This window comes from Oreochromis niloticus, linkage group LG3, assembly GCF_001858045.2.
Source record: "Oreochromis niloticus isolate F11D_XX linkage group LG3, O_niloticus_UMD_NMBU, whole genome shotgun sequence".
Classification (NCBI taxonomy): Eukaryota; Metazoa; Chordata; class Actinopteri; order Cichliformes; family Cichlidae; genus Oreochromis; species Oreochromis niloticus.
The window spans coordinates 11,360,784-11,375,617 of NC_031967.2; the positions used below are offsets into that span (position 1 = coordinate 11,360,784).

At 42.4% G+C, this 14,834-nt stretch overlaps 1 protein-coding gene across 5 annotated transcripts in view; it reads left to right on the forward strand.

Annotated features, from left to right (window-relative positions):
* Positions 1 to 14,834, forward strand: part of LOC100692940 (ADAMTS-like protein 1) — a 98,882-nt gene that overhangs the window by 77,923 nt on the left and 6,125 nt on the right. For 4 of the 5 annotated variants that reach the window (XM_005468150.4, XM_019348328.2, XM_019348329.2 and 1 more), the window contains 11 exons: positions 2,505 to 2,616; positions 2,791 to 2,929; positions 3,010 to 3,060; positions 3,165 to 3,369; positions 3,991 to 4,138; positions 4,226 to 4,310; positions 10,014 to 10,324; positions 11,907 to 12,036; positions 13,991 to 14,201; positions 14,301 to 14,480; positions 14,599 to 14,752. In XM_005468150.4, coding sequence (XP_005468207.1) covers positions 2,505 to 2,616; positions 2,791 to 2,929; positions 3,010 to 3,060; positions 3,165 to 3,369; positions 3,991 to 4,138; positions 4,226 to 4,310; positions 10,014 to 10,324; positions 11,907 to 12,036; positions 13,991 to 14,201; positions 14,301 to 14,480; positions 14,599 to 14,752 — 1,726 coding nt within the window. Of the gene's footprint in view, positions 1 to 2,504; positions 2,617 to 2,790; positions 2,930 to 3,009; positions 3,061 to 3,164; positions 3,370 to 3,990; positions 4,139 to 4,225; positions 4,315 to 10,013; positions 10,325 to 11,906; positions 12,037 to 13,990; positions 14,202 to 14,300; positions 14,481 to 14,598; positions 14,753 to 14,834 lie in introns of those variants that run through there. The other variant, XM_005468151.4, reaches the window with a different exon arrangement.

The window sequence follows — 14,834 nt, forward strand, 5'->3', positions numbered from 1 at the left end:
TCACCCTCCCAGCCACACGCTTGCTTTAGTTGATTTATATTTGAAGAAGTCGTCAGAAGAAAGCTGCAAACCACAATTGCCCTGTTCTGCAATCAGTAAATCCATCCTTGTCCTCTTTGAAAACTTGCCATGATTTTCTGCAGATATGTTTTCTAGAACAGGCTCTGCATTGGTTTCTGTAATGCAAAATTGTTCCAGTAAGCTCACTGCACTACTTGTTAAATGACCAAAAAGGAACAGTTATTTTTCTCAGGCACCAAAACTGCACTTTAATTCATCAAGTGGACAAAAGCACCACTGAAATCTTGTGTTCACAGCAAAAACAAAACAAAATCAAATAAAAAAAAATGAGTGCAGGTTCAAAATAATTTTAGAAATTCTAAACAAACGGGTCACCTCTCTGACTCTCTTAACAGGAAGTTAAAACCAGCAGCGCCTCAGCAGACCTGCGTGCTTGCAAATCAATCACCCTCATTCCCTTTTTGGTGTCTTTGGTGCAAAACTGTTGTTTTTGTCATGCAATCTCCTGAAAGTGGTGCGGCCAATTTTTATTTTTTTCGCATGAACTCCTGGTGAACGTCTCACAGCAGCAAAGTTTAAAGCAGCTTTGATTTCACGTGTTTTAAAGATATTTGAGTGTCGCAGTTTTAAATGTGAAATTCAAACAATTCTTTTTGTGCGATTGCTCACTTTGAGCTACAGTATGTGTTTGAGCAGTGTGCCGTGCATTCATACGGTAGCACAAACATTCAGAGCCTCCGAGCTCCTCACCGCTCCTCTGTCTTGTAGGTGCCGCTTACTGAAACTTGTACTTGATTCACGGTAAACTTTGAATAACTCGAAAAAATCCCATTAGAAATGTTTTATTACGTAACAGCGCATAAGCCTAGTTAATACAACGAGTAGTTTTCAAAGTGCTGTGCCACAGTGGCTGTGACATGTTTTTCTGCTTCAGACACACACATGTGAGCGCAAATTCCCAGATTAGTGCAAGTGAGTGGGCGTTAAAGGTTATACAGCCACGAGCCTGCGAAAACTTCCTCCCTCATAAACACAAGTTGGGATGGGACAATAACGAGGAACTGTCGAGAACGAAATCTGAGAAGCTTTAAATGCATAATTTTCGAATCTGTCACGAGGCGGACAGCAAGCTCATATCACTCTGCTGGAAAAAGGTTTGGACAAATGGAAAATCACATTAAAAAGTTGCCAGACAGTCTTTCCACAGTAAACACATGAATGCGAACGAGTGGTCGTCAAGTCTGATTTATACGTGCTGCTGCTAAAATGTGTCTTTGGGCTTTTTTTCAAAGCAAATGAAATAAAGGGCTGAGAAAACACGGACAGACATGGACGTACTTACTCTATTATTGTGTTCTATTACTGTTCTAATTCTTAAACTATTAAAACAGCCTTTATTCTTTATTTTATTAAAGCAGAGCTCTAAGAAAATGTTTCCTCTGATCCAGCAGTTTATGAATTACTTTGTCTCTTGAGAGGAGTTCATTATAATATTTTAGCTGGTAGCTGTGCAGATATGTGCGCGTTAGGTTTCCAAAGGCCAAATTCTTTGAGCATGTCGCGTTTATAGAGCCTTCTCCACATGGAGCCTTGTGTCCTGCAGACAAACATGGGCAATATCACTAAACAACATGATTATAAACTCAAACGTAGGTCAAGTTTCTAAAATATCTTGAGAATAATTCAAGAAAAAAGTCACTTAGGATCTTCATACATGCATCTGCTAGGAGCCTGAGGGGGGTGAGGCACTGGTTAGTCCCATATTTTCTTTTTTTATTGCTTCCCTTGTTTGGTAATTCCAACACAACACATAAAGCAAAATTTCTACAGAACGATATCAGTTTCAATGAGAAACGGCAGTTTGTTGTTTCACTAATTTAAGTGAATTAAAGTGAAGTATTGCAGGGTGAATCATTATTTTCCTGACACCAAAGCTTCCAAAGAGAAGCTGTAAACATCTCTATTTCTCTTTTAAAGCTGGACTTTTCACCATACAGAGGGCCGTCCGTGTAATTTAGCTCACTACTGGAACCAGCTTCAGTCAGTGATTACAGGAACTGCAGTTTGTTTGGCACTTCCACATTCATTTTTAATCATTAAGGTATTTTTTTTTAAAAATCAGGAAACTGTTAAGAAAGAAAACTGGTTTGGTTCCAGTTTATGAATCACTAAACACTAAGGCTAAATAAATAAATCAATTAATTAAAATTCTGTGGATGCTAAGTCAGTATTAACAAATTGTTTGATTCTTTATAGCTTAGCAGCCCTATTAGGTTGTCATGGCTACAACAAAGTTCAATTAACACCCCAAGAAGCCCAGGATGAGTCTCTCTCTGCCTCTTAATTTGATACATTATCTTTAAAAAAATCTGTCTAACGAGAAGGAAAGTGTGAGCTATAAACCAGAATAAATGCCGCAGTCACCCTCTGCACTGATAGTGATACCAAGAAATGCTGATTATAACTGAACAATGTTTCTGTAGGTGCAGTTTACCGGTGGTACAGACAGCGTGGTCCAGTACATCTACTACCAGCCCATCATCCACCGCTGGAGAGAGACCGACTTTTTCCCATGCTCCGTCACATGCGGTGGAGGTAAGCAGCATTTCTAAAATTACAATAGCAGCCTGCATCATTTTCACTCGACTGATAGCAGGTTTGGTTTAAAAACAGGATCCGTTTAATTCATAGATATTTATCAAAGCCTAATATTGGATCGTTGCCCTACTAGATCTCTCTTGATGGTCTCTGATATTTGCTGGCCTGCAGGTTACCAGCTAACCTCAGCAGAGTGCTATGATCTACGGAGCGGACGGGTGGTTGTAGACCAGTATTGCCATTACTACCCAGAGAATGTCAAACCCAAACCCAAACTGCAGGAGTGCAACATGGAGCTGTGCCTGGACAGGTTGGAAAGCAGAACGTAAAGAGGATTAAACTGGACTTTTTGTGAAAGCAAATCCTAATTTATTGTTTCTGACTTTTTAGTGACGGCTACAAGGAAATTATGCCATATGACCAGTACCACCCCCTGCCTCGGTACTTACCCGACTACCTAGTAACACACAGAGGCACACAATACAAATCCTGACATCTGCTAATAACCGTCAGTCACTTTATGATGTCACCTTTCATGATGTCAGATGGGAGAGCAGCCCCTGGACATCCTGTTCCACCTCTTGCGGCGGGGGCATCCAGAGTCGCTCGGTATCGTGTGTGGAGGAGGACATGCAGGGGACCATCACTCCCACAGAGGAGTGGAAGTGTCTTTACTCTCCCAAAACAGCTGTCCTGCAGCCCTGCAACACATTTGACTGTCCCACCTGGCTGGCACAGGAGTGGTCACCAGTATGTGAACATTTCTACTTTTGAAACTCTTCTGTCCCATAACTTCCTGTATGTGGTGTCTTTATGAGGCTTGTAAACATACGATGTTTTCCCAATGGGCAACATACAAAAACCCAGTGACACTGCAGCCAGTGTGATCCCTGTGAATAAATTTCCTTTCTGAACCATTACACATTGACATGATCAAGGCACTGCATCTGGATCAACCTAACCCTCCTGGCCAGCTTAGTTATTTTGCTTTAATTCTTAGAGCTGCTGTTACATTAACCAATCCTACCATAAATGTCCTATATATCTTCCTCCTGGGAAATTTTCTACCTCACTAGTTGAATGGGCTCATATAGAAACGTAGCGAGCCAGATTTGTGGCCTCCTAAAAACCTGGGATGTTGTTTATCTAGCACATTCTCCCTCTGCCTTTAAAATGCTTGTTTTGGCAGAGGATAGACAAAGTTCGCTCCCGAGCAGAGAGCTGCTGGGATTTTGGAAGGACTCTTTCTGTACCTCCCTTGAGTCAAAAACTTTCTATCAAATATGAGAAAAGCCTATTACTAGGAATTAACACATGGAAAAATAGGCTGATGGGCTTGCTATCTGTGACTGCATATCCTGTCATCCCCAGTGCACAGTGACTTGTGGTCAGGGGCTGCGCTACAGGGTGGTGTTATGCATCGATCACCGTGGCCTGCACGCCGGAGGCTGCAACCCTACCACCAAACCGCACATCAAAGAGGAGTGCCTGGTGACTGTGCCCTGCTACAAGTCCAAAGGTGGGTGATTTTGCACGTTTTGTCATGTTTTAAATATAGAGTGGCGCTTATGTTCAGCTTCTGTCATTTTTGCATCATTTCCCGTAGATACGCTACCAGTTGAGGCAAAACCCGTGTGGCATAAGCAGGCCATAGAGCTTGAGGAGGAAGTCACAGCCAGTGAGGAACCAGCGTGAGTACCAGCACTCAACAACAAAAAGCTAAACTGTCTTTCTGACTCTTAAAGCATCTGAGACCTTCATCACTAAGCCTCTTTGGACCAATCAGAGGTGCAAGTCCTGTTAAAACCATTGCAGGTGTTTGGGTTTCTTTATTATTCTGGAAAGATGCAACTGCTAAAGCTATACAAGGTAAAGTTTATCACCCGGAAAAAGAAGGGGAAAATCTACAGCATTAAATTACTCTGGGTCCTCAAGGTTAAAAAAGCAAAAAGTCAGATCCCAGTTACACAGTTTCAACAACCAGCAGCTTAGGACTAACCTGGAGGTGAAATTGAAGTAGACAGAGCACGGCACTGGCACGTAAAGGCCACAGTATCAAGGTTGTGTTCACGTCAGCAGCAATTTTCATCAACATGGAGTCCAACAGGAGCGTTTACTACAAATCCAATTTCAAAAAAGTAGAGACTCTGCGTAAAATGTAAATAAAAACAGAATGCTTTGATTTGCAAATCTCATAGACTGTATTTTATTCACAGTAGAAAATGCATTAAATATTTAAATGGAGAAAACCTACCATGTTATGGAAAAGATTTCCTCATTTTGAATTTGATGGCAGCAATGCATCTGAAAACAATATTCCCACATAGCAGACCGGTCTGGCGGTCTGGTGTCAAGCCGGCACTGCTGGCTGACTTCTGGCATGGTAAGTAGTATGTCATCCAGATATGGGCCAGGTCTGGCAATGATGGCACTGTTTATGTGATGGCATGCCACATCTGGCCCGATTATGGTTTGGTTTATGTGACCCAGGCTCATAGAAAACAGGTCTTCCCCAGATCCGGCATCAAGCTGGCACTTCTGACTGACTGGTGTCATGGCAGGGTGTACGTCAACCAGATGTGGGCCAGGTCTGGCAATGATGGCACTGTTTATGTTCCTATTTTCCTATTTTAGTTAGAAGACCCAAATGCGATGTTGCAATACTATACTGCTATGGTAGCCAACGTTTCAAATGCAGGTTTGACAGGTTTGTGAGTGTACACTTTATCCAAATCCTAGTGAGGGTTTACTCATGAACCTGATCGGAAGGTTAGTGGTTCGATCTCTGGCTCCTCCAGTTTGCATGTCAAGAGTGTGAATGTGTATGCATTCAGTTTAGAGAAAGTGTGTGACTGGGTGAATGTAGCATGTTGTACAGAGCACTTTTAGTAAGCTGGGAGAGTAGAAAAGTGCTATATAAGAATCAGTCCATTCACTGTCTGAACAGAGTTTTGTCATGTTACTTTCGCACTATTATATATTACATAGGTTTACCAGAGGTAATCCACACATGGGCCAGCACAGGACAACCAGTGTGTCTGCAACTGGCCTTGTGCTGGCCCATTTCTGTGCCACCTCTGGCAAACCAGATCTGGGCCACCAAAGGGCCGTCATTCTTTGCGGTATGTGGGCCAGATCTGGGCCATACCAATTTTGCTGTGTGGGTTGGGACAGCTTTTGGAAATGAGCGCTGATAACAAGCCAGATGGTCCTGCTCCTCTTTAGTCTGGAAGAAATGGTGTCCATGTTTTCCAAGGAGAATTTCACATCCAGAGAAGATGTTGGCGCCTGTACATCATGTTCATATATGGTTTCTTCCTTGCATGATGCAGCGTGTTAACCTGCAGGTGTAGATGGCACAGTGAACTGTGTTCACATGCAGTGATATCTGGAAGTCTTCCTGAGTCCATGCAGTGATATCTGTGACAGACTCAGGCCTTCTTTTAATGCTGTGCACACTGAGAGATAATCATTTTCTGGACTTGTCTGATGCGCACAGAGATTTCTCCAAATTCTCTGAATCTTTTGATGATATTATGTACTATAGATAATGAGCTATTCAAAGTCTTCACAATTTTACATTTATACCCAATCATGTTACTGACCTGTTGCCAGTAACATGATTGGGCCTTGGTCACAGCTGGTCATACTAGCTGCCTTGGTCTTAAATAAGCACTAATTGCTCCTTTAACCCTTGCGTTGAGCCAACTCCACTCTGATTGGTTTTCCAGTGTAAACAGAAAGTTTGAACAGGAGGCTTGTCTGATGTATTCCTAAATTAGGGACATCCCCTGTCTTGAGCAGTCTATTGGGGATTATTTGCACACACATGACTGACGTCTTTATTTTGAACTATGTTTTGTTTAATACGATCACCTGAGGAAAAGCACAATAGGTCCACTTAAAGATACATTTGAGGGTGGTTGAAAGTGTGTCTTGTCATCTGCATGGAACTAATAAAACATTGTATGAGGCTATTGAAGGGAAGAAGGGAAACTAAAGGTGAAGAGTCAAAACATCTTTCGGAAAGCCTTAAGAATGTACAGTCGCTGGCTACCAGCATTACCTCAGCAAGCTCTCACACGTTCCAGATGTTCTTGTCCCACACATCAGTTAGCTAATAATGGCTGCCTTCTGAAAATGCACAATATTTGGACTCTGCCCAGTGTCTTGCATGACTTGTATTAGCAACCATGTTAGCCAGTTTAAAACATCTGTAACTCTGACTTATCTGTGGAGTGAGAGAAGTGCCAAAACATATGATTTTGCTCAGCTGCAAAAAAAAAAGAAAAAGAAAAAAAAAGCATGTCTGTCCTCAAAAAGCACATAAATATCTGCGTATAATATGCCGTCATTCACAAGCCAACAACAATATCTGCCCACCATATGGGGCCAGGTTACAGATGTGAGAGGAAAGAGAATGAAATTCCTGTGCTAGACTTATTGCACCTCCGTTGCCAGACATTTTGCCTGCGCCGAAACCCACCGCTGCGCGGCTGCTTGAAAAGTTAAACCCATATATGTTCTCCAATCAAGCCAAAACATTTTTTCACCGTGAGTAAATAAAATATTTCCACTGATGGATATTTAATTGATACGATTAACGTGGGGCTTTGGCGGATGTGACAAAAATGCGTTGTTTCCCTCCATGAATGAAATCGGGATCGTTTTTGAACTGACAGATGTACTTTAACGGCGCATGAAGATAAACATTTCTGTGGGTTCGCTCGTTGACTTTGTCGTTCCTGTTCCAAAGTCTAACTGCCGGTGATTCATTTGTTTGCCCGTAACACAATGAGTCCTTGAGCTCTTGTACAGAGCCAGCTTTGCCTTAATCATGAGCTCTTTATTGAGGCGTCTTATAAAACAGCAGGGTCCTCTTGTGTTGCGGTCAGACTGTTAAACCAAGGAAGAATGCGGCACAGTGGTGAAGGCTGCCATGCAAAATATGCTTTGCTACCATTATGAGCTTATTAAGGAAAGATAAAGATAGTTTGTCAGGTTCACAGAACACTGTTAGGAAGCAGTGCTTATACTCGCAGATTATATACTTTACCGATTTAAACCATTTTGTTTTCACCTCAGATGATTTGTAGTGCTCACTTAGGTAGTTCACTCGTTTCTTTTCATTGCTAAGTGATTGCAGAGGAATTTGACAGCATGTTCTTCCTTCTGATTGGCTCCCTGTCATAAGCAAAAGGTTTTAACAGCAAGTGGGCGTGGCTTCTGTTCTCCCACACAGATCCTATTGGAGAGATCCCTTCTCTCTGACATTGTAAATGGTACATTTTTCTACATCCTATCATTCCTATCTAACTTTCCTATTCCACTGAATGCATCTGAGAGCCTGGGATTCGGGATCTTGCCCAAGGCTACTTAGGCATACAGATTGGATACTGGAGCAGCCAGGGATCGAACCACCAAGAATAAAAGCGACTTAAGAGCAGTCATCACTGTGATTCTACTGTAGAAACTTCAGCACGTAGCAATGGAGGCTCCAATGCTGCAAGCCTGACTTCTAATCCACACCATTGTTACCTGATGAAGCTCAGGCTCTGGCTGCCGTGCTGGGGTCAGCATGCGCTCACTCTATGTTCTTCTGCAGCTTTGTGTTAGCATGCTGTCTGCGCAGATGTCTGCAAAGACCCGATGTTTTGTTAGCAGTATGATGCGGTTGTTTCTATACTGGACGCAGTTGACACTTCAGCACTGCAAACATGTCCTTTTGTGCAATAAAAATAAACATAATTTCCATATTTCCACTCCTTAAAAATCGTAGGCCATTCCACCATTTTACACATAAACTGAAATCAGCTGATCGGCATGTTTAATGTGTTTTTCTTTCTGTCTGTCTGCCCGTCGTGCAGATAATTGAAGTAACAGTAACCTGATTACTGAAGTAATTACAGTGGCGTGGTACATTACTCAGTTTAACATCCAGCACTCGCAACACAGAAGCACTGAATTAAAGTCATACACTTGCTTTGTGTCTTCTTGTGTTCAGGTTTAGCAAAGGGAAGTCATTAATCTAGGGGGGAAATGTAGCTATTTTATAAGACTAATAGCTTTGCCACCACCTATCTGCTAGATGATAAACTGCATCTTGATTCAGACACACACACACATCTGCTCATGACTGTGCAGAGCTGATGGTTCTGATGGATGTAGTAGTTTTGTTTTTTTACTTCCACATATGTCTCAAATGACCATCCTTATCAGCCACTCATTCGATCAATGACAGCTGTGATTTAGAAACACAGTTCAACCTGTGCCTCTGGTCTTAAAAATTTGTGCATGTACTCAACACCTCCAATATGACATATGTGCAAGTCCTTTAAAGTCTGTCTGCCAAAAAGGAACCAGAAGTGTTGAGCTCAGACCTAAACAGGACAGCTGCTCTGTGCTGTAAACATCAGGCTACTGTCCAAAAGCTACAGTCCACACTGTAAGTATTTGGACAGCTGGACATGTGTTTTGTTGTTAAGGCTCTGCTCCAAATGACTGATACCACGCGAAAGGGCCAAGACTCAGTTTTAATTTGAGGATTTTCCTATCAATGGTAAAGAAACTTGTGGTGAAAAATACCCATAAATTATCTGATATATATTATTTTATTTCCTTTGTTTGAGGCACTGCAAAGGGTAAAAGTGAGAGGCTGTCCCCTCAGACGGACACTCTCTGCTATCAGCTTAGCGGTGCATCTGTCACAGAACTGAGCACTTGTTTACTAGTAATATAAAATGTTAACAGGAAGGCCTCGTTATTTGGTCTCAGGTGCACATTGTGGGACAAATGCTGTCTTTGTATGTCCATATATCAATAAGTGAGTGTCCAGAGTTTTCACAAGTACATAATGAGCACCAGAACCACTTTGAATGATCTCCTAGTCATATAGAGCTTCTGTTCAAGCATTTCTGTGTGCATTTCCAACAAAGTTATAGAATCAGTTAAATCTGAAGAGGGCTTTCAAACTCCTTTCTGTATCACACTTTCTGATCTTTTACCCTCTCTGATTTCTGTTGAAGGAGTGATCGTTCAGTCTCTGGGCCTTTCAGTTTTTCTTCCCCTCATCCATTTTTTAAGATGAGGAAGGATGCACATGAAAGCTGTTTATCCAAGAATAGCTGATCGTAATGTTTCACAGCTGTGCAATTAATCACGCTGCACTGACTGTATTTCATAAATGCTTAATGAGTTTAAGAACCCAGCCACTAATGAATACAATCTGTTTACAGAGAAAGCTAAAAAAGACAGCAAAAAAACAACAACTGTGATTCGCTATCAAACAGTCCAGGTTTGGTTTGGAAACAGTCCTTATCAAATCCAACTCACAACCCAAGTCACATTTTCATACTTTTCCACTTGAGTCATCTGTTGCTTGCTCTCCTCTCCAGCTTTATCCCCGGTCCCTGGCAGCCCTGCAGCAGGACATGTGGTGCTGGGACCCAGCATCGGACGGTCAAGTGCCAAGTGCTGCTGTCTTTCTCCCAGACAATCGTGGACGTGCCAGATGATGAATGCGAGGGGGTCAAACCTGCTACCAGCCAGCCTTGCTACAGCAGTCCCTGCTCTGTAGATTTGGGTGAAGCAGGACAAAGTAAAGAGGAGGAAGAAGAGGAGGAGAAGGGCAGGACACTGCAAAGAGAGGAACTGCACGACTGGGAGTACGAGGGCTTTACTCAGTGCTCAGAGAGTTGTGGGGGAGGTATGATCTTTATTGATCTCTCTGACATGGGAAAGTAAAGAGAGAGAAGTTGAAAGAGTAGATTTGGGGAGTTGAAAAGTTAACTCGTGTCTGCAGCTATGCTGACACCCTCCCAGTGACAATAAAAATATGCTGACGCTTAGCAGGTGTAACATTTACCACATCTCCAGTCTTAGGTCAGCATGTTAGCATGCAATCACTGTTTTCTGCAATCCTTCTAATGCTGTTTCCCTTTAAAACCAAAAATATTAGCCTTATCGTGGCCCTAGAAGAAAAACTCAGGAGATCTCACAAGTCAGCTCTGCATCCTGTGGGGGACCGTGTGCAAGTTTCATAGCAATCCATCTCAAAACATTTTCTAATATGCTTCCCAAAAATATGTAAAATTTACTTCCAACTGAATCAGGGACAAATATGCTCACATTTAACTTTTTTTTTCTTCTACTTTTGGCTGATATCGCTGCAGAAATACGCCTACGCATTTTGGCACAGAGTCTTCATCAGGTACAAAAGTTCAAATGCTCTGAAGACTACGTGCTGAACCGCGTACGTTTATTTCTGCTGTGACGCGAGACCTACTGAAAAGCTTATTGGGAGGATTCTGTCCTTTATCGGTGTTTGAGATGTGCTGCGTTTTTGCATTTCTTTAAAAATACTTATTGGATTTTCAGTTTAGCTCTCTACTGAAGCTTTCACTGTTTACGCTCATCCTTTTATTTTCACTCTGGTGGATCCAGAGACAGTGCCAACCCTGGAGCTGTACACCTGTGGTGGCTCCAACGAGCAGAGCAGATTCGTAAATTATGCTGCGAGTAAATACATCAGCAGCAGACAAGTGCTGTTATGTAGTTTGATTTGACAGTAAGTCTGAAAGACAAAGTCAACTCCGTGAGTGCCACTAAGTACGTCCCAGTTGATTGATGTGCTCCAGCCTTAAACCCATATCACTGGACGTCTGACGCCAGTAAATGCCTTGAGCAGATGCAAGTCCTATCATATTAAATGATAGCGGATGGCATAGAGGTCATACGTCACCAATGCTCAAGGCAGCGGGAAAATGCTTTGCCAGACAGAGACCGCTTTCTTAAATATCCTGTCAACATGCATTGAGGCCCACTTTAATCTTCCTACCTACACATCCAAGCATGCGTGCCTGCCTCATGTGCGTTTGCATTAATCTCTGCGTGTGTGCGTTTGCAACTTAATTTCTGCACACGGGTGTGGGCTTTTGTCAGTGTCTGTGTATGCGCTCATCCAAACTCAACAAACTCCCATTCGGGGATGATTACACTTCGGTATCAGATGTCCGATGCACACCCTGAGGGCTGTGCTCCTGTGGACCATCACACTGCTACGGCGTTTGAAGTTCCTGCTTCGCTGTTGTTGTCCCCAACATTAGAAGCAGACTCGGGGAGTTATGTTACATTACTTTTAATATGACTTTGCATGAAAACTCTGAGAGTGCATCCACAAGTTGAGGCAACCAAAATGTTTTAATGTATTTTGGACCCTAAAATCTTCCTTTGTAATTACAGTGTCTGCAAGAAAGCAAGCATGACATTGCTGTATTCTCTAACCGCAGGTGTGCAGGAGGCTGTGGTTATCTGCCTGAACAAGCAGACCAGAGAAGCAGCAGACCACAGCCTGTGTGTGAGCTCTCGGCGACCCCCACGACTCCTCCAGGACTGCAAAACTCAGCCCTGCCCACCCAGGTACAATAAAAACTCCTAACTCAGACCTCATTATCGTCATCATTATTATTTAAACATGTTTCAAACGGTTTGCGCATGAAAATTAAAAAGGATTTGATTAATGGATGTAGTAAAAATAGGGAGGAAATGCATTTTTGGGGGATGAAAAAAAAGTTTGGCTACATTTAAGAGAAAAATATTAATTAAAGTCAGGACAAAAATATGGCTGTGCTTTCTCTTAGTTTGCCAAGAGTGTATCCATCCAAAAATGTGTAATATTCAGTACAGAAGTGGAACGCTGATGTACCACTTTTTCGGAGCCTAGATAAATTCTTAGCTGAATCAGTTAAGTTTGACGGTTCGTTGGTAGAGAAAAATTCAAAAGCTTCTAATCCGCTGTGTTATGCCTCTCGGTTCAAACCAACTGGGGCAATTAAATCTCTGTTAAGGCTGCTCGAGTCCAAGAGATACTAAAGCAGAACGACAGAGATGGATGGTTGTATCTCTGCAAGCAGCAAATTAAACCTTGTGGAATCTGACAGTGATTAGCTTTACCTGCGAGGTTCAGTTGTCCTTGGAAAGGGAAATCTAGGAGGCTTCAGCTGTTTTTCTAAGTGATTTCTTTTGGCAAACTTTTTTTACAACTAGGAATGGCCTTCAGTGATTGCATGTCATATTGACAAATTTGCCACATTACCAGAGGGGTTAACAATGTAGGGTTTATCCTGAGGGGATGCTATTAAAAAGCCTGTGGGTGGGTAAGTAATGTTATGCAGTCAAGCATGACTTAAGTTAATACATGTAATGGCAGTCTTCCCGTTTCCCTCTCCAGGTCAAAATGTAGGTCTAGAGGAAAAAAGGGAATCATTGAAGTAACTGTGATCATCCTCTGGGGAGCGTTCAGTGCTTGCTACATTTCAAGCTCAAATTATTTTTGATATTAGAGGTTTAAGCTGTGCTGTTAATGTTTAAGTCAAAATGTAGCTTTTTTTTGTTCAATTCAACATACAAGCAGTTTATAAACACTGTTAGAGTTTCACATTTCAAATTGCAAATCATAGGTAATTTTTTTGTGAACCTACCAGATCGATGCACATCCAGATTAAACACCTAAAAGGTCAAACAGCAAAACTGCATGTTGTTTAACATGAGCAAACTGTGGCTAAATGGTGAGTGGATTTTGTGGTTGGCCACACGTTTCAGGTTAACACCGTGCACATTGTCAGTGTTCTACCCCTCACACTCTTGTCAGAAAACCCAGAGGCTTGCAGCCTGCCCTTGCCTGTTTTTCCAGGCTTTGAGTCTTGTTTTTAGGCACAACAAATGCAGTATTGGCCTTGTTTCCTTTGGCCCTTTCCTCCCTCCCTGAGGCCTCCTCACCATCCCATATTAAGCTACACTCTTTGGATAGTGTTCCCCCTGAAAGGAAAACAGCCATAGGATTTAGCTTTGAGTATAGCAGCGGTCCATGAGCAAGCTTCATTCCCGATTCTCCTCAGAGCCTTAAATAAATATGAGTAGTTTTGAAATATCACCCAATATGTCGAGCAGAAAATGAAATTGCTGCCATCTCATTTCAAGCCAAAACTTTAAAGGCATGGCAACCACTTGGACACTGGCCACAATTTGGAATAAACCTGCCAAAGTAACTTTGATGCTGGATTAAACCCAGTTTAAAATTGTGTTGGGCAACAACATGAATATTAATTCCAGTAGTTCATTGGAAAAATACAAATGAAAAAGTAATGCAATAGGGATTTCTTGAATATCGTGAAACTCTGTGTAGGATATTATGTTTCTTGCCTTTTTCACGTGTATTCACCTTCATGATTTTACATATTCATAAGACTGCAAAGGTGTTCTCTCACTGGATCAAGAGATGTAGAGTACAGTACTATTTACAGTGCTATGAAGTATATGTGTGCAATGCACTGTAGATATGCCATAATGAGCACAATAAACATTGTTCTAACAGGTGGGAAACTGGAGAGTGGAGCTCCTGCTCAGCTACATGTGGGGTAGGTCTGATGATTCGCACTGTGGTGTGCACCCACCGGCCCTCTCGTGACAGCAATCACACTTTAGTTTTGAGGGATGAAGACTGTCAGAACCCCAAGCCCAGTCCTGTCCAAGCCTGCAACCGCTTTGACTGCCCTCCTATGTGGGACACGCATGACTGGGGACAGGTAAAGGACGTCATCTATAAAGTTTACGACTACAAGTGTTTGACGATTGGGAATCAAGCGCATGTGACTGATTTAATCTCTGCGTGTTTTTGCACCCAGTGCTCCCAAAGTTGCGGTGGTGGGGTTCAGAGGAGGCAGGTACTATGCAAGCAACGTTTGGCTGATGGCAGCATTCTGGAGCTACCTGACACGTTTTGCCCTACTAAGAGTCCTACAAGCCAGCAGCCCTGTGGTGAGCAGGAATGCCCACCTGAGTGGGTCACAACGAGATGGTCCCAGGTAGCCTACCTTTCAGCCAGAGACCATTCTGCCATATTGCTGTTGTTCAGATGGACATGTTAAAAACTGGTACTTTGCAGGTTTTGTTTATTTTAATACATTTCTCTTGTTTTTCCAGTGTTCAGTGACATGTGGAAATGGTATTCAGACCCTCCAAGCTGTTTGCAGGAAGAAAGAGGTGAATGGAAGGTATTTGACAGCAGACCCTAAGAACTGTTCCCTGCTGGCTCGTCCTAGCAGAATCCAACCATGCTTCTTCAAGCCCTGTGAAAGTAAGATACTCTTTATTTGGCTGTATTTATGTAAGTTATACTGCTAAGAACCAAAAGAAAAGGGAGCTAAGTTCCTTAAATG